Source organism: Drosophila virilis, unplaced genomic scaffold (assembly GCF_030788295.1).
Source record: "Drosophila virilis strain 15010-1051.87 unplaced genomic scaffold, Dvir_AGI_RSII-ME tig00003822, whole genome shotgun sequence".
NCBI lineage: Eukaryota > Metazoa > Arthropoda > Insecta > Diptera > Drosophilidae > Drosophila > Drosophila virilis.
The window spans coordinates 436553-457403 of record NW_027212957.1 but is presented as its reverse complement, the minus strand read 5'-3'; the positions used below and the strand labels follow the sequence as shown (position 1 = coordinate 457403).

At 40.1% G+C, this 20851-nt stretch overlaps 1 protein-coding gene across 1 annotated transcript in view; it reads left to right on the top strand.

The window, feature by feature from the left end:
- Nucleotides 1-20851, top strand: part of side-VII (sidestep VII) — a 168826-nt gene that overhangs the window by 61773 nt on the left and 86202 nt on the right. The window contains exon 5 of the mRNA XM_032433972.2: nucleotides 9634-9767. Coding sequence (XP_032289863.1) covers nucleotides 9634-9767 — 134 coding nt within the window. The remainder of the gene's footprint in view (nucleotides 1-9633; nucleotides 9768-20851) is intronic.

The window sequence follows — 20851 nt, the reverse complement described above, 5'->3', positions numbered from 1 at the left end:
TGTTGGGCCTCACGAAGTAATATCGCTTTGCGCTGCATCCTAATCTTGCTCCTGTCGGTTGCGGCTGTAGGTGACAGCTTCACCTACCTTGGTGTGACCCTTGTAGGAATATCACGTTCACAGGGTCTGCAGTTCAAATACAAAAAAACTGGGAAAATGGAATAGATACTTACCCCAAGGAGCGAGCTTACCCTAAGAGGTTCTTCAAGACCCAACTAATAGTTGAGCCACTTGACCAATGGTTCCATTAAGTCATGAACGAAACCTATTTCATTGACCTGAATATCCAAACTATTTGCGAAATCACTTCTACCACCTCCGACCGGTATAATTTCGTAGGTCTTTCGACATTGGGGGCGATATATTGTTGCGCTTCGGTCAATGTATCGTTCTCAAAGTTTACCAGGAATTTACGAAGCACCTATCACTTTCATATGCCCTTAAAACCACCCTTTCCCACTGAGATGGGACCATCAATTATGCATAATACCGATATATTTTTAAATGACAATGTAAATTCACAAGCAGCACATACATAGTTTTAAATTATGGTGGAATTACATCTTAAAACTTGTAAAAATATCTTTTATTACAATTTGGGCTAAGTCAAACATTGAAACATGAAAAAGGACAGCTTAATAAAACGTAAAAACGTACTTCGTTTAAATATCGAGTAAATATGCCTATATTTTGACTACTCACGACAATAGATTTCTTTTTTTAACAGAAGCACGACGGTCGGTACTGTACTATAGAGCAATTCAAAATTAATAATAGGGACAAAGATATTTCAAAACTTTAATAAAGAACAGCGACGCTTTAACGGTTGGTCGCGCGTATTCGTATATTTGGATAATTAATATTCATAGCGATAAGTGTGCATAACAATCATCAAGTTTTGACATCTTCAAACAAAAATCAAGTTTTTCATGTGCGCCCCCCTTCGGCCAAAAAACAAACCTAGCCTTGCTTGTAATTGTTATATTATTATTGTATTATATATAGCAATTACAAAATGGGCATGGTTTCATTTGCAAAATTCTTTTATTGGTTTAATATTTCTCACATAGGCTTATTAATATTATTTTTGACATTGATTTATTTAAAGTATTTACACTCGACCACGATCTAAGATTAAGCTGTGACAATTTCATTTGCTCTACCTATCCAAGTCTTTAGTTGTGCTGCCTTGCGTCATCTGACACTTATCTACATAAACAATTTGCTAGCAATTATTTTTAAATACCCGATTGACCTTATTTTGGATAAGTCTCTCCATGACCATAGTTAACCGCATGCTTGTGCATCTGCATACAGCTTGCGTTGTGAATAAACGCCGTTAGAAATATTGCCCTTAATACTTTCGCGCTATAACCAGCTATACGCTATCTCGCTCGAACGCACACATGTGCGCGCAGTTTTGTATTATAGCTCGGCTGTGAAAACCTTGTTGTGCGCTACATTAACAAGGTTTGATGAAGGTGCAAGTGTAAATGAAACGAGGCAACATCAAGTGGCGGCTGGAACACAGACTGCAGTTCTTAAAATAAAGATTAAGAATTGAAATGATCGACTCAATAAATTGTACTCTGAACTTGATCCCACGCGACTTCGGGATGTTGATGACATAAGCATGGCATCTGATTTGCAGGTAAAATTTGAAATGAACTATGGATGTGAGTCCGGCCAGCATTGATGAGGATCTTCAGTCAAGTTTTAAGTCAACTATTAGGCGGCTACGGGTGCTCTATCTTGGTTGTTCCAAGCCACTGATGAATGCCTCAACTTAACTTGCCGCAGTTCAGTGGAGGCTACACAGCTGATTTCTCGAACATGATTTCTCTCCGCGATCATTGATGAGGATGCGTATTTGACATTGAAAAACTCCAGCATCTACGGTCATGCTTCAAAGGAACAACACTGGATACAATTCACTCGTTGGAAATGTCAAATGCTTATTATGCTGCCGCTTTAGAACTGCTTAAAACGCAATTTAATAACAAGCGTTATGTTTTTCAGGCACACATCGCTGAAATTTAGGGCTTAAGAAATATATAAGGGTACGATGACACAACCACACATATATGCGCGCTAAAATCTATGGGCTATGTGGAACAGATCGCCGATTATGTCCGAGTACAAAAGCTACTGCAAAAACTAGATAGCGCTCGGCTAGTTAGTTGGGAGGATGACGCGCCGTTGGACGTCATATCATCATGCGAGCGGCTTACAGCCTTCAATGAGAATCGTTGCCAAAGGCTGGAAAATGCGGATCACACTATGGCATTGTACAAGCCTAGCGCCCATGTGGACCAGAACAACAGCAGTAGGCCACTAAATTTATATATGTTTGCAAATCGCAAAATTATCGCCCTCGCCGCGTCTTCACAAAGTCAAGCGGATTGCGCTGTGCCTTAATTGCCTGCAAAGGGGACCGAAGCTGAGATCCTGCGGATCCAGTACTTGCAGAATTTGTGGAAGCAGTCACATCGATTCTTCTCGCTCTCACAATGTGCGAGATACCAATACTTTTACCTCATCTCAAAATATCGTGGCGGCAACTTCATTTTCACCACTCCTCATCGACCAGCATCTCAAGCACGATGTTGTCCTACTTGACATTGCCGTTAACAATGTAAAAAATCGCGCTAGCTCCATGGTGCCCTGCCGTGCGTTCCTGGACTGTGAGTTGCAATTGCATATCAAACCTCTCATCTTGCTAATCGGCTCCAGCTGCGCAATCGTCTCTAACAATGGTAATACAGCGTTTTCGGATTTAAATCTCATTTGTTAAGGCTTAAAGTTAACGAATTGCAATCCGTCATTATTTTAAATCGTTACGATATCTACGCAATGCATAAATGATAGCAAACATTTTTAATTAATTCTTTTTTCTGAAATAATACTGCCCCAAGTCCCAATGTACTATCATCACAATGTCTTTATTTTTCTTCCTTGTAATAATGTAATATACTGGCGCTACTAATAACTTATCTTTAACATATTGAAATACTAAAGCTCCCTTTTTCCAAATTTGAATTTCTTTTCTGTTTTCAACAAAATTTCAAAAAAATTCTTATTTTAAAAAATGATATGGGCTTTGCTAATTTGGAAAAGTCAAGAATGAACCTCCTGAAATAGAAGCATAACCCTAAAAAATATTGCACTTCCTGAATTTTGTTTGGTATTGGAAAGTACCGCTACTAATCCCTTTACATCGAAATCCTTAACGCTGCTTTAAAAAAATGTAGACTTATATAATTTCAACTCTAATTTGTTTTCAACCAGTCTTATAAAAGCTTCCTTTAAAGTCTCCATGTGTTCCTTCATATATCTACTGCCTATCAAAATATCGTAGATATGAACAATTAACAAAAAAAGATAATATAGTATCTCTGGTAATATCGCAAAATATGTTATTACCCAATCTATGAAATACATGCGGAACAGTTTTCAAACCATATGAAATTCATATTGAGCAAAAGGGGTAACAAATGAGGTACATTTAATAGTTTGCTATTCGTCGCTCCCGTTTGCGGGGGGACATGTTACCATACCAGAGTGTTTCACTGCAGCCCCCACCAAACATCCTTGTCTGGCACACTAAAAACTTCAACTCCCTCCCAACAATTGTGCCATTCAGCACTGTCTGGGCTCTTCAACCTGGAATTAAATTTCATTGACAGGAAGCCACTCAGCAATAATCCTGCAACTTTATTTACAGAAAATATTAACAGCAACAACATTGCAACTTTATATAAACATTAGGAGCAACATCACAAATACTTATGCAATATTGATATATACCACTGTCTGCTCTGTAGACGGCTCAAAAAAAACTTTACATCTAACGAATACAGACGTTCGAAGGCTTAACAGATTTCATCGTCAAAACTTTATTAGTTGCCATATTTGACTCTAAATTCAATTAAAAATTTGTAGTTAACAATTAAAAATCGAATCGAATGGAAAATCGAATGATCAAGAAAGAGTTGTGGACCGAGCGTCTCTTGACTGAAAGTGCGTACAGCAACAATACAATACAACAGTACAAATTGATACAAAAACGAGAAAGAAAGGCTATCTTCGGCACGCCGCAGATCTAATACCCTTGCAGACCCAACCTTTTCATAATGCTAATAGTGCTTAGCCCGTATATAAGAAGCACAGGGAAAATAGTTAATGCCGAGTTTGGTTAAGATATCTTGATAAACAAAAAAGGTTTCTAATCAAAAACCTAGTTTTCCACCGATCGTTCCTATGGCAGATATATGATATAGTAGTCCGAGATAAATGAGATCTTACAAAAATGAAGGAAGCATAGTGAAATCTTTAAATGCCGTGTTTAATCAAAACATCTTGAATGACAGAAAAGTTTTCCATACAACCGATCGTTTCTATAGCAGCTATATGATATAGTGGTCCGAGCCTAATAGGATTTTGCCCATATATGAGGAGCATAGTTAAACTTATAAATTCCGAGTTTGTTCAAGATATCTTCATAAACAAAACGTGTTCCGATCCAGCTGGTTTTGTCATATTTGCTGCGTGCAACAGACAGAGGGAATTATGGAGTCGGAGATGTCGCCTTCTATGCGTTACACATTTCACGACAAAATTATAATACCCTCTGCAAGGGGATAATAAATAGACTACAGTTGGCGTTCTATGTACGTGTGTATGTATGAGTAATCTGCACTAATTAAATAATCTACAGCTTTTGCGACCGATGTCAAGAGGAGGAATACGACATCGACTAAGCGAAATGAAATTGAAATGACAATTGATTTTTGACACTTACTAGTATTCGCTCAGAAGCACTAAAAAAGCACATTTTATGTATAAATCTTCAAAGCAATTAATAAGTGCATGCAAATTTAAATTATGCTCATCTAGTTTACATATGTGCCATGAATTTAAAGCGTTGCCTTCATTAGGGCAACCAAGCCAATAGAGTTGGGCTTTCAGTTCTTATCACAGTACAGTAGCTGGACGTTCTTTGAAAGCATCGCTCCTTGGCATCTCCTGATAGCAGCAGGACAGATAATTATTTAGTTGATCTCGGCTGACGCGAATTAATTTGACGTTTTATTTTAAATTCACTCGCAGCCCACAGCTAGTTGCGCTTCATCACTTAAGTTTATTTATTTATCTCAAATTGTCTTTTAAACATTATATGCTTTTGTATAATTACTTAGAAAACTGGTGGCCTTATAAGTCGCACATTTGATGCGCTTCTTGCTAATTGGCTTATTATAATTCGACGACTGTCATTGAACGCTTCATGGTGCTCTCGCTCCGCTCTAAACCTAACTTACACTAGACTTCAAGTATTAAATTATTTCAACTAAGCAATGTCCGTCCATCTCCCTATTGCAACCCAATTTGTATAGTGGACAAAAAAGGTGATGATGACTTGGCTCCCTGAAAAAGAGATTAGTAATAGATTTCCGAAAATTAAACCAGCAGACCATTGATGAGAAATATCTGATATCCGCTGTTACGTAAATATTGTCCAACATGGGAAAATCCCAGTATTTCACGATCTTAGCCTTAAAGTCAGGTTTCCATCAGAGAGAGCGGGCAGTTAATCATGTCCTGCTGGAACTAATGGCCAAAACTAATCACATTCGCGTAGACGACGTAATATTTTCAGCCAATAAAGAAACCACATAAAAGTCCTTAGGACATTGTGCGACGAAAGCATGAATGTGCCAGGAATACGTTTCTTAAAAAAGGGAATTGGAATCACTTCCTCTCTTGAAAAAGTGCGGGCAATAAGAGATTTCCAGCCTCCTCTTTTTTGAAAGGTAAATCATCTCAATAAAAATAAAAATAATTGAAGCAGACGTTGTTAACGCCATTTTCTGCGAACTCCTAAATTAGCTTTAAACAAATACAAATTAGTTGAACCATTCCTGTCAACCACATTAAGGCATGCAAGATATCTCTTCCTAGATATCACCAACAAAATTGAGAGAAGGGAAATCATGATAGCAGAACATTATTGAGATCGAAGAGACCCAACCCAATAAAAAAGTTTTTACGAAAAACTCCTATCCCATATATAACAGCGAAGTTCTCCACAAAGATGTTTTTTTCACGGATGAGAAGTATTTCCTGACCTGCATAAATAAATTATCCGCACCTGCAGTGGTGTAATCAAATCATTATTACCACAATTGATAAACATTTTCCCGAACATTTTTCCATTACAGCCAGTTTTGGATAGACGAGTCAAAAGGCTACTTAACACTCGCATAGAAATTGCACGTTTCTTGAAAATCGATACAATAATCGATAGACCTTATTCCTCACTCAATAATACTACAAAACAATACACTCAGTTATAAAAATAAGCCGCTTGAAATCATGCATGGATAGAAATTGCACGTTTCTTGAAAATCGATACGCAGATACAATAATCGATTGACCTTATTTCTCACTCAATAATACTACAAAACAATACACTCAGTTATTAAAATAAGTCGACTGAAATCTTGCATGCAGTTTTGGTAGAATTTAAAACGCTTATCAGAGATATAATCCAGGAAAGCATCCAAACGCAAACATCAGAGAACAATAAGTAGGAGACATAGTTTGTATAATAACAAACAAACGAATATTGAATTAGTTGAAAACGCTATGTTTGGAATAAGTTAAAGAGGCCGATCTGAGCACTTTAGTTCTTATTAGGGAGAGGGTGGTCCATAAGAACAACAACATGTTCTAGGTTAAAATACGTATCAGTCGCAATATTTTAAGATAAGTAATTTTATCCTTGTAACTTAACTTAATACTCAGATCACATGCCTATAATAGACGATGACATAGCAATCTGGGACTATAGGTTCTTAGGAGTCACGACTAACGCGGTATTATTATTCAAAACTTACGCTGACGAGACCAGAAGTACCTTCTTTTGGCATGGAACATATGAGTCAGATCCTTACATATAGTGACTTTAGAAGTTCATTACCAGCAGGAAATACCGATTTTGTTGATTGTAGAGTCAGTAAATAATCAAATAAAAATAAATATATGAGAACAGGTACGGCTTAACGAGTTTTTAAATATCATTTAAAAAGCGGACAGTGAACTATTTTATGTTTAACTCGAGTACTTGTTGGATACTGATTTATTCTTACAAATCCTATCTAGTTTTTGATATATTTATACCGAGGGAGTAAGTTAGACTTGGTGTAACGTGTTCATGTGTGAAAAGTCAGTATGGACACAAAACACTTGTATGAAACAGTTTATACGCTAAAAAAATTTGTAAAATTTAATATATACAATAACGTTGATGAAAATAAACTCGATGAGCACCACCACTTTGACATTGATGTTGAAGAAATTAACAATAAGCATCTCACCAATGTAAGCATATCAGATATCCTAGAAGTGGTATATCAAAATGAAAATTATAATTAAAGTTTACCCAGTTAGCATATCAGATATCCTAGAGGTGTTATTTAAAAATGAAAATTATAATTAAAGTTTACCCAGTCCAGTTGAGGTCGGTAACAGTAACATCCTTTTAAAAGATAAAATGATGCCTGATTTTTATATGCAAGGCATAATTTAACATCATCAGCACACATTAATACAAGAGAATGAGTTAGTATCTAGGAAAGGTCATGAAAAGAAGGCAAGGATGAATCGAGTCAAGTTTAACATGACTACCCTGAGGAACACCCGAAGTCACCAGAATATGTTTATAAAACGAATGTCTGAAAATACCCTTTTGCGTTCTGCTACGCAAATAGTCTGAAATGCAGTTCAAGAGATTGACTGGGCAACTGAGACGGCATAATTTAGGGTAAGGTAAGTGGTTGTAAATCTACGCTTCACCAAAATATTCTGGAATTAATAGAACTACATAACTGTTACAGTTCAGATACTATTATTCTTTCAAAAGCTATTGGTATAGACTTCGGCATCGGACCTACTCCCTTTCTTATAGTGAAGGATAATGATTCTTTCCAAATAGTCAAAAAAAATAAAGTGCTTACAGACAAATTTGGAAGTTGTGAAACAGGCTTACATAATGCTGTATCCAGTACCTTAGCACACAAGCACACATTTGTATCAACAGATTGAATGATACTGGATGTTTTGAGCAAAAATCTGGCAATGGAGTGGCAAAATTAATTTGTTATCGATATCTGAATACAACTGCTAGCGACATGAGGCTTATGGTGATCTTGCTATCTTTCAAATAATTTTTGAATAACAACAAGCGTGCTATTCCCTGGACCAGCCTTTTTTGTTGATTGATTGGAATACCTCCTCAATGTTGTTAATTATTTCTTTTATTTCCCAAAAAGAAGGTCTTCCAAGTTATTTGAAGCCGGTTTGGAGCCTGATCCCCTTTTCTAACCATTCACACTTTTCTGGGTTCTGCTCTTGGTTAGACTTGGAGTGGATGACGGGCGTGTACACCCAAACTGATGGCTGACATGGGGAAGCTGTGTACATCTCTAAAACTGTTGTCGGCATACCAGTATTGCTAGTGTTCTGAAGTACGATAGTCAAGAACATAAATAATAGCTGATATGTATTAAAAGATAAGAATAAATGAAAGAAAAAAAAGTAATTTCAATAGTCCTGAAAGTATAATGTAACAAGATAATGTGCAATAGCCAGGAGTGGCCAACTTGAAGATTCTTTGAGCCATGCGCTGATCTGACAGCATTTTATGCTGTCGATGCGCTGCTCTTTCCCCAATGGCTTACAAATGTGTGTACAAATTTGTAGAACACTAGGATGACAGTGTTAATACCAAAGCCCAAGACCAAATGTCTTAAATTTAATTTTATATGTGGAACTGGCAGAACTACTCTTAAAGTGAAAAATTCTGGAATATATCTATATGACTGACTGACTGACTGATTGGTGATCAACGCACAGCCCAAGCCGAAAGAGCTGGGAAGCTGAAATTTTCACTGTAGATACCATATGCGATAAGGGTGCACGTTAAGACGGGGTTTTGAGAAATATCACCCGCAAGTGTGGAAAATCGCGAAAAACGTTTGTATACAACTTTTATGTTTAGATTTACTTTAGTGTCTATTACCCGGCCGTTTACATCATTTTTAGTGCATATGGCATCCAACTGTGTTTAAATATTAAAGCCTAAACCATTATGTGTGAAAATTCATTTGTTTTGAATTCCAGCAAATAGTGAAAAGTAACGTAGTGTCCAAAAAAAGCAATATTCTGAAAAATTCATACGGACAGACGGATTGATACGTCGAAATTGACTTGGCTATTGATACTGATTATGAATATAAATATAGAGCTTATTGGATCGGAGAGCATTCCTTCTTCAAGTTGTACACAAGCCTATTTTGGCCCATTTAATCATTTTTAGTGGTTTCCGAGCATTAATTTACTAAATTATTAAAAGGTCAATTTCAACATATATTCAGCTATACAGGAGTTACTTAATGAACTTAATAGTAAACGAAAATCAATTTTAATTTATCTCCTTCAAGTGATGAATATACTTTTTACTGCTTGCCATTTAATCATGCAAAAGCTGAGCATACAAGCTTTTTGGTATATATGAAAATTTATAGTAATCTATCCTTATTTCTCAAGTGCAACGTTTATAATTTTTTCTTATAGGTCGACCCGACCAGGTGCATAACTGTACATTATTGAATATATCAATGACATCTTTAACGATAACTTGTAGTGATGGTTTTAATGGCGGCTTATCACAACTGTTTATATTGGAGCTACAGGACGCTAATAGCAAAGTAAGTAAAGCGTATATTCATATTTCCGTTTAAATCTCCAAATAGAAGTGAAGTAGTCGTTATGAAAGAGCATCGGCACTCTAAAATATATAAAACATTACTAAATACAAATTCCTGCAGACATGGGAGATTGGAGTTGGGGGAAGAGGTCTGGGCCGGGGTTCGTTCATCACAAGTAACAAACACGGCGGTAGCAGATTTCCATCTAAGCCCACAATATAAGAAACAAGTACGGAATATCAAAAATCTTCTTCTACTAACACCAATTGCAGAACCTTACGTTTTTATATTCTGAACCCATTGAAAATGGGTAAAAAGGGTATTATGTATTTGTGCAAATGTATTTAACAGGAAAAAGGAAGCATGGCCGACTCCATAAAGTATATATATTCTTGATCAGAATCAACAGCCTGTTCTAGAGCCCGCATCTACCCTGCATAGCGTATATTAACGATTTGCAGTGATGCCAGTGTGGATGCCTCGGGACAATGTTGAAACTGGCTGATCTAGATGATTTGCCTATGTAGAATTAGGACATACCTTCAAGTCTCGAGCTCTTATAGGTTCTGATAACCTTGCGTTCATACATATGGATGGACGGACAGACACACGGGCGGAAAGACATACAGACAGACATAGCTAAGTCAACTCGGCTATTATTGCTGATCGAGAATGTGTATACTTTATGGGGTCGGAGATGCTGCCTTCTGCCTGTTACATACATTTGGATTTCGCACAAATGCTATATACCCTTATACCCATTTTTAATGGGTTCAGGGTATAAAAACGTTTATACATATGTAAACACAGACAGACAAACATGTCAGGATCGATGCTAGCCAGGAATAAATATTCTTTACAGTAATAAAGTGGTTTCCTTCTGTCCCTTAATTCGAAGAAATCGTTGGCTGTTTTGATTCACAATGGTAATCTGAAGCGCACCGTCCTTATCGCCCATGCTTTTAAAATAAAAATAAAAATTAATCGGATTCCTCATATGTATTACTCATGAAAAGAACCACATCCTTTGGGATAGTATAATGTTTAAAATCGCGCCTCTGGGCAATCTGCACAACATTTTGGAAATTGGATGCAGGAGTAAAAGAGTATCTCAAAACTGTTTTCACACTTGACGCAATATAATTAACCGGGTATACACAATCCCCTTCTTCTTGATCGCCCTTCTGTAGAAGGATTAATCTCTGTCGCTTTAATCGCATAGGGAATACTCCGTCCGCTATAGCAAAGTGATCACTATAGGTGTAAATATCTGACCCAAGTGCTTTGCTGTCTCGAAAAATGCCTGGCTCGCGACCAGCTTTGCTGAGTGTGCTTCTTGTGCCAGTATGACAGTATGACTTAAATAGCCGCGTACTTTACCAATGGGATGCATGGTGAAAGTCTTCGTAAGATACTGATGGTCCGTATGCACGTTTGTATTACTTCGTGGGAGATTTTGCCTATTTAAGGCTGTCTATATTCTTTGCCGCTCTTCGCATTATCTCAGATCCCTCATATATGCATATGCATATAATGAGCTGGCCCAGATCTCTTCAATTATTGTTTCCTTCCAGCATGAACGTCAGCAGCCCCTCAGGTAGAGGCACGAATCCTACTGTTTCTGTAGCTCGGGCACATGTTCCAGGTCTTCGTCCAGATTTGAGCGATTCGGGAACTCTGGAGTGTCTCTTACCTGAATCTATGGAGATGCTTCCTGTATCCACCATGTCCAGTAGAAAACTGGGTAAGGTGCAAGTGCATTTCCCCTTTCCGTCTGTTGGTCCATTGCTCCTGGTTGGGAATAAGCTGGTGGGTCCATCTTCCTTTATTGGCCGCATTCCATCTTTCCTGCCAGGTTGCCATTGATGCTGCTCTCTCCGATCTACGGATGACGTACATTGAGACAGCATTATCCATCACTATCCTGCCTGCGTATATTTTTGCCATTTCCCTCCACTGGCGGCTCACCAGTACAGTGGCTGCCTCGTTTGATATCATCCGGAATCCAGAGATAACGCGGAGTGCGCTGACATGCACTGAGGCATTTCTGGCTTGCTACTGAGGCATTTCTGGCTTGCTATCGCTGATGCCCATATTGGTGCTACGTACAGTAGAACGGAGGCTACGACTCTTGCGATGAGCCGACGTCTACCTGCCCTGGGCCTCCTATGCTAGTAGTTTTCTCCCTTCAACATAAACGTCACTAGTCCATCAGGTGGGGGCACAAATCCTACTGCATCTCTGTACCTTGGACATTAGTATAGTGACATTAGTAGACATTAGGAGTGTCATCGCGTCTGAATCTGTGAAGATACTTCCAGTACCCGCCGTTTTCCTCCGTATCCAGTAAAAAATAGCTCTAGATTGGGTATAAGTTTGTGAGTCCATTTTCCTTGGTTCGCCACATTCCATCATTCCTACCAAGTCACCATCGATGATGCTTTTTCCGATCTTCGGATGCCGTTCTTCGTAATTATATCCACTGGCGGGGTGCCCGTCAGTACAGTGGCAGCCTAGTCCCAAACACGTCCGAAATCCAGAGACACCGGGGGGTGCGGTGACCCTGTAAGGGATTGTCAGCTTCCTTAGGAAGCCTTTCTGGCTACCGCTGATGCCCGTATTTGTGCGGCATACTGTAGAACGGAGGCTTCTACTCTCGCGAGGAGCCAACGTCTACCAGTCCTGCGCCCCCTTCGCCGACTGCTTTTTTGGATGCTTTCAGACTAACGCAATCTACAAAATATGGCCTACCAGCTCCAGGCTAGTGCCACACATCCAGCTGGCCACACTGCATTCGCTGCCGCTTCTACATCTCGTATCTCTTTGCCCACCACTACTAGACCCAGACCATCTGCGAATTCTATGATTCTGCATCCGTGAGGCAATTGCACTCCAAGCACCTCTTCAGACATTATGTTCCGCAGGAGTGGTCCCAAGAACGAACCCTGTGGGACCCCTGCTGAGACCCTGTAACTCTTTTCACCGTCTTCTGAGTCATAATTCAATACTCGATCGGACAAGTTATACGGAAAAGGGAAAACGCTGCGTGAGCAGCTAGCTGAGTTAAATGCATAATGGATGTACAAGGAAACCACCGCGCAACCAAAGACTCCATTTCCCACCACCTCCATCGGGTACCATCTATAGCTTCATCTGCAATATCCACCACCGCTTTAATTGCGTCAACCGTATACCTTTGTGAAGTGTGTTTGGAAAGTGCCTCTTTCTCCTCGGTTCGTCGGTCGGTTAAATACAATACTCTACGGTCTTTCCCGCCATCTCCAATAGGCAGATTGGCCTAAATTCCGATGGTCCCTCGACTGGCTTGTCCTTTGTCGAGTCCATCTCTTAGGGAGTACTCCGTCCTGCAGGCATCTGTAATATGTTTCGGCGAAGACTTCTGGTTTCATTGACATGGCTAGTTTCAGCGCTATGGTTGGCACACCATCTGTCGACACCTGCTGCACTAGTTCCGTTCAACGTGAGCAATTGACTGAATCTAGTTGTGGTGGTTGGGAACAGTCCGTCGATTATTGTGGCGAGTGTACTGACAGTGTCCGTCCTTCCATTTAGTGCTTTTTGTTTTAGGCTGCCGTTGTTTCCGTCGTATTTCGTGGATTTCTATATGGACCGCTTCATGTTCGCTGAATGTGAATTCATCGCGTATTTTCTACGTATTCTGTCTTTATAGCGACTTGCTGGGTAAGGTAAGTTCTATAAGACCACCTCTGAACCTGCAATATGTGAGCTGCTGCCCGATATTATCAAGGCCCATATCGCTCGACGGGAATTATTCCAGCAGACTGGTCCCTCTCGCGTTAGTTTCCTTTCTTTCCCATTCCTCAGTTCAAGCGTATAAGTCCCCGGCTATGACAAGGAAACTCTATGGCGACCGTCTTCGGATATGTCGGAAATCGCCGCAGCTCCTAGCTTAGCGGGGTGTAGCAACTTTAGATAGTGAATCCTCTGATTTTAGCTCTCACTTCCTGGAGCGGTGATTTAAGGGACCAAATAGCCGCATTTACTTGAAGCCCAGCTACTCACAACGATGGGCTCGAATGGCTCGTAAATTATTGCGACATCGGTCTGCCTCTCCTTGGCTGATTGCGTCAGCAAATTCTGGGCTCCTTCACAATGGTTGAGGTTCAGCTGGGTACCTTCTACTGAACACTGGTCATAAGCTGGCATCAATATGTTTGGAGTCAGTGCAGAGCATGCACTTTGGCTCGTGTTGCCAGTCCCTAGCTAGGTGGACTTTTCTACCGCGTCCCGGGATCCCCTCCGCACAGGTTTGATCTACCTAAATCCAGCCATCTAAAATATCTGGTTATGTTTACCCGCTCGCGGCACTTACTGATAGCGCTTTTTAGCGTTTTCCGCCGGTATTATTGCGGCCATACGCATTCCGCAGATAATATTTTCTGGGGATACGTCCAGAAGCTGCATCTGACCTCTGAGCGCTTCGCAGATGTTTTCTTTGGTCGTAGTCTCGCCCAGATCTATGCACTTTATGTTATGTTACTCAATGGGACAACGTCGGGATCTTTGCATTTTCGCCTAGCGTTTCGCAAGCCAGGCTTCTAAATGCTGTTATTTGTTCCCCTGAATTGTTGAGCTAAAGAAGCAGCTCTTCTTCTCGGGTCCTTCTTATTTTCGCTACCGATTTTTCAAAACTTCTCTTTCCGTTGGACTCTCCGCAGGATCTCCAAGAAGCTCGCTATGCCTTTTGCCGAGATGACTATATCATTCGGTTGCGCCTTTTCATTTAGCAAGAGATTGCTCTTTTTCTTGTTTTTTTTTTTTTTGGTAACCTCCTTCTTTCAACTGTCGCCCTTTTTTTGGACTCAGTGTTTCTTGAGCAATCGAGAAGATTGCACGACAGCCGGCTGGTCCCCTGATTCTTGTTGTTTGGGGCTGTGACCTGCTTCCGTTTGATATGGGTCATTCTGAGCAGCGGTGTGGTTTTGGAGGAGTGATGCGTCTTAATAACCGCCTTGCCTCCGTTATTATGGCTACTAGTTCGTACATGCGAGGCTTAACACTCGTGTTCCTGGTGTCGAGTGTTCAGAGATCGGCGATAATCAGGAATATTACATTTGTACCTATACTGCCAACTAAATGGCAATTAGAAGCGTGGTTTTTAACCGGGCAAAAAAAGGCTTTAAGACTGCCCTGCAAACGCTGAACGCTGGACGTCAGCCAGGCCCTGGGCATTGCATAGACCTCACTGGAACTGATCGTTGGCTATGCGCACGAGCGTCAGGCCTTCGGCAAGCCCATTTCCAAGCTGCAAGCCATACAGCAAAAGATTGTTGACCTGGCGCGCCGTCTGGCTTATGGATAGCAAGTTGTCCTACACGAAAGAGGTGGCAATGGCCAAATTGGGTACCTCCGAGGTAACTAGACGGTGCACCCATTAGTGCATTATAGTCTTGGGCGGCATGGGCTATGTAATCGATATGGCAGCGGAGCGACATGCGAGCGAGATGCGCGCATAACCGAAATACAAGGGCACCACAAAGAATCAACGCCTGGTCGTGGAATCAAGGAGTACGCTAATTAATACTGTCAATTCCATATTTTATAGCTATTTTTAAGCACAAAGTCTAAATGCAATAGAGTCTCGAGTCGACTAAAATGAACCCTACTTTATAAATTCCAAAGTGTGGGCATGCAAAATGCGTAGGCTCAGCAAATTTCTTGTTTCTTGGATCTATCCTAAATATTGCTATAAAATTGTAAGCAAATTCAAATTGTAGTAATACACTTTTAGTGTCAATTTTACCAAAAATATGAGTATGTGTATGTGTATGTATATATTATTTTCCTATTGGGTAAAAAGGTTAGCACTGTTGAGAACATAAAAAGGGATAAGAAAACGATCAGCAAAGGGTAGAATTGGATGTAGTGAAAAAAGTAGTATTCCGCTCCTGCGGGACAACCGCAAAATACTACTTGGCAGGGCGGGAGACAGCTGTATATAAGCCGTGCATTCGTCGATCCCACGTTGGATTCTCTCCCGTCATCATAGCTCCTTCATAATTGCCGATGCCATGTTAGCAACGTCGTTCCATCTTTTTCGGTAGATATCATTCGCGCTACGAGGTTTACCTGCCCATCGAGCAGCAGAAAACAGCAACCATACCGTACCCACAAAAGAGATTTTCCTCATGTTTGAACCTGTGCAGGCAGGCCTCAAAACAGCCTTGCCCAGTAAATATTTGGACAAGGCTGTGATATGCGTCGCAGTATCAATGGTCTTAGGTTTGGTATAAGTCCGGGGGTCCATCTGCCATTTGTGCTCGCATCTCATTTGTTTTGTAATAGTTCTATAGTGTTGTCCCTCAGTTGCCTGTTGGTGCTTGCACCACTCTGCCTTTCAGCCGCCAGCAAGCCGACTGGGATCATGCCTACCAATAATAAGTCCACGTCTTCTAATACTGTGCGGAAGCAGGCGGTTACCCGCAGCGCACATCGTTGATATGCCGCCTTGTATCCTACGTGTGATCCGTATAGGATTGTGGAAGTTACTACGCAAGCAAAACGTTTCTTGCTATTCATTCGGCTAATGTCTATTGTTACCGTGGCTGCTTTATGGCATATGCATTCCATATGTTGTTTGTACGACAGTCTGTGATCTGTCATAACGCCCAAATATTTAATGGCGGGCTTGGACTAATTAATAGCGCCACCAACCCGAAACGACGCTTTTTCGACTGTCTTTCTGCTGCTTATCAGGTCTGCCTTACACTTGTGGAGCACAATGTGAGTACGTTCTAAGATAGCCACTCAATTATCCTATCGATGGCCGCATTACTTCTAATGGTGACCTCGTCGAGTTTTTTCACTACCGTCACGACTGCAATGTCATTAAATTAAATTAAATTATTGTATTGCCCTTCGGTAGGCATGACGTTTCACATGACGGACGTGTCCATTTTCATTTGACCACTACCGCTTTCGCGTTGCCTTTTTTTGGCGGATTGGGGCGGATGAATGTTTTTGGTGATTTTGGTAATTAAGAGGGTTTTGTGCCCTGCCTTTCTTTAGATTTTGACTAAACTCTAAGTTTATCTGTGGACTACTGTCAACATGGGATTTTGGTTTTTGTATATTGTTTTTGTATATTGTTTAGAGTTCTCCCATACTCAGTGTTACCTCGATTTTTGTTGGAAGTAGCTGGATTGGTTTGATTGTTTGGGTTTTTATTTCTATCGGACAATACTACATTATAAGCGCCTTCTCTTTAAGCAACCTAATTTTAATTTTAATTTTTAATTTTGAAACTGTCGTTATATCATATATTCATATTCATCTGATTGTCTTCTAGTATTAACTTATTAGATATGGCAAATGACTTATATTCTACTTCTTCTACAAACTTACGAATACTTCCGGTGAATGGGGTATTGTAGATTCTTTTTAAGAGCTCTTCGCATGGCGTCTGTGTTTTGAACTCTGAGATGAGCGCCGACCTCAATTTGGTCCAGGTTTTGGCAGCGGATAGCTGCGTGACCCTTTGCGTGTCTCCTCCTATTTGCATTTTGATGGCTGCGAACAGGACGCTGTTTTGGCGAATATCCCTCGTTGGGTATAACTGCATGATGAAGTCGATGCGGCTTATAAAGGCGATTAGCTCCCCGGTGGCTACATGAAATGTTGGCACTTGCCTTATCTGGCCTAGTGCTTGTGAAAGGTGTTGCTCGCTTAGGTTTGGCTCATTTGGTTGTGCATGGTGTTCACTTTTCACTTTTGTTGTTGTTTTTTTTTTTTTTTTGTTTAGGTATGGCGGTTTTTCGGTGCGTTACCAATGAGTGTCTCTGGCAGAGATCAAAGGATGTGCAAGGCCAAGGGCACACTTGTGCAAGGCCAAGGGCACACTACACTGTTGTGTAGTGAATTAAAATTCACTACGTAGTAACTTCGATTGTCCAAAGGATCAATACTTGGTAGAGTACTAGATAATTGCAAAAAAATAGTAATGTCGGGTTTTTGTTTGACCTGGCATCTTATAATCCTTGAGAGGTCAATGAGCTCTCGCGCCAAGTTTCGCGGATACGATTTTCGAATGATTGTGCGTTCGCTACGATCATCAGCGCCGACTACGATTTGCTTTGAAGACCTGGGCAACGATTGTCCTTTATCGGTCTTATATCACTCGCGTATCCTACCGGCTGCGACAATTACGTAAGCCAATACGCGTAGTTTAAAAAAAATATAACTTTATTTAGACCAGCGTGCCTTATTGGATATTACAGTTTGTGCACGATGCAACTTGACGGTTCAACGCCTTCAGTAAAACTCAACTTCTTTAATTTTGTCAACGCTTAGCAAACCTCGGCTGGGGGCTCAAGATCATGAGCTCGCTCTCTTTAACAATACTCTCATTCTTTTAATGAGTTTCTAGAATATTCTAAGAGCCTGAATTTGAGATGCGTTGGCAAATTGGGCATTTGGGGGGAATAACGATTGTGGCGGTTGCTTATGTCTAATGGTTCTCGATTTTATGATCGGTCCCACGCCAGAATTGTTATTGTCACCAAGAATTTATAATTTTGGGGCTCTGGGGCTTATTGTTTACAAATTGGGGTGTCTCATGTTACATATGTGGTGCACCACTTAAAACTTCACCCAAAAAATCTTTAAATCGCATTTCTTCCGAAGGAGCTTAGATTTTGTGAAAAATGTGAAATGTGTGTCAGTCAGGTCGCTTAGCAAACTTCGCTTTGAGAGAGCTTATGTAACAATTGAGTTATGTTTGAGCTGCTTCAGCAGTTATGCGTGGAATAGTCTCTGATAGGAACAAGGACAGTGGCGTGATATTCAGGCTGAATTGTTAATGTCTAACAAAGAAGGACAGTTTGATCTTGATCAATGTCGATGTTATCATCAGGTTTTTTTTTTTCCAATATTAGACATGTTGATATTTATACTTATGCTTATGCTTGTATGCTAAGTTAAGTTAAAGAGTGGGTGCGACTATGAATATGTCACTCCGCAACCATTAGAAAAGTGCCTGTCCTCACGTGTTTCAGTTTGGTTAAAGTGTAACATTTTCTTCTTTTATAATTGTTGTATCTTCTCTTTTTGTAGGTGTTTCTTCTACTTTGGGTTTTTTATATTTTATTATTAATTTCTTAGTTATGCTTCTGAACTCATATGTTAAATACAGTGTTAAACTTTTTAATATGATTATAAGTATGGTGTGATTAGTATGATTTCATTAATTTGCAGAAGACAATTAATGATTTTTATTAAATTGTTTCCTTCTATTGTTATTTCGGTTTGTATACAATTGTGATTTAATATAGATTTGGTAAATTCCAAGTAAAAATTGTATTTGGCTCTACTTAGTTAATTTGAAAATTTATAAAAGATTTAGTATAACTATATTCTGATGTCATACATTCATTCTTAATTAATTGTTTTGTCTTTTTGCTATAAACTTTTTGTCTTGTGTAAAATATTTTTCATGAGCTATTTCTGTTAAAATGTTTCTAATTTCATCTGGGTGTGGAATTATTTCAAATACCGGTTTTATTATTATTTCTCGTAGAATAAGGGATTTTTCAGTACTTCGTTTGTATCTGAATAAAACCAAGTAGAATTTTTTATATTCAAAAATTTCAGTCTACATCTGTAAAGTGTTGTAAGTTAATTATAGGGATATCTAATTTCTTTCCCTTTTTTGTCTCTTGATTTAGTTTGTTCATGACTTCTATTCCCTGTTTATAGCTTCTATTATGTTATTTAATTAGTTAACCTGAACGCTGTTTTGTGCTAAGCTGCTTATTTTTTGTTCAATTCCGTTCCAAGTCTAATGTTCCAAATAAGTATTTGTATACTGTTCCTACTGCATAGTAGTAAATAATTAATAAACAACATTGGTTCTGTATACTGCCCTCCGGCCTTAAGAGTGACTAAGGCACACTTGCAAACGCTTTTCGACTAGATCGGTGCAAAATTCCTAGCTGGGGGAGACTGGAACCCCAAACATCGTTAGTGGGGAAACTACTCTTCTCTGCCATTGAGACCAGAGGCGTCGATGATATAGCCACCGGAGAGGCAACTTGCCATCCATATATAACTACTGCATTATCAGTACACTCGTCTTCGGGCTCTACAAGATTCAGACAGGAGCAGCTGAGAGTAAGACTTCTTCCTGGACCTGACCTCGGAGCAACTCCCACTACTGTTCAAGCTAGTAGAGACTCCTAAGCAGTTCGTTGGCACACGTAAAATGCTCCCGCCGCGCTCTAATTCGGACGTCTACCGGACCTGGCTCGAGCACACCATAGAACTTAACGACGCCATAAGTATGGCAAGTGAACTGAAGAGTTATGTTGACCACCTCACGGCAAGAATTATGGAAGCTGCAGATGTGAAGCCCTGCAAACTTTGCCTTGCACCCACCCCTTCAGAAGCTCCTTATTTAACCCAGAGGCCAGTAGTCTCCATGCCGATAAATGACGTCGAGCCAAGGCACTTCCACACAAAGACATCAAGGCGTTCGCATTAATTTTCAATTCAATGCATAGGCTTGTCCACTTCCCGAAAGCAGTGGAAATGTGCGAACATTATTATGATCGCCAAGCCTGGTAAGCCGCTAACTCAGTATAATCTTCCCTTCCTATAAGCCTGTTACCAACGCTTTCCAAAGTCCTTGAGTGACTCCTACTAAGTCGACTCCTGGAGCTTGACGAAGTCACGCGCCTGGTCCCGGACCATCAGTTTGGCTTAGGAAAGTCTCAGGGGCGATTGAACGCGAACTCCGCCCAACAATAATCGGAAATCAGTTAAAATTCTTCAGCAGCCGATACGCCGATAAGCTGCAGCAGCACCCGAACGCAGCCGCCAGGGTCCAGTCAGGCTAACCACATCAGTGAGAGACGCCTCCGAAGGCCGCAACCAGACGACCTAGCCACTAGGCGTATTATCTAAAACATCTTCCCCATTTCTGAATCTATTATATTAATAACATATAATAGTAGTAGCTATTAATCATAACCTTAATATTCGCTTTGTAGAGATCATAAGGCACTTCTCGATTGCAGCACAAAGAAAACAAGTAAAAGGTTCTAGTT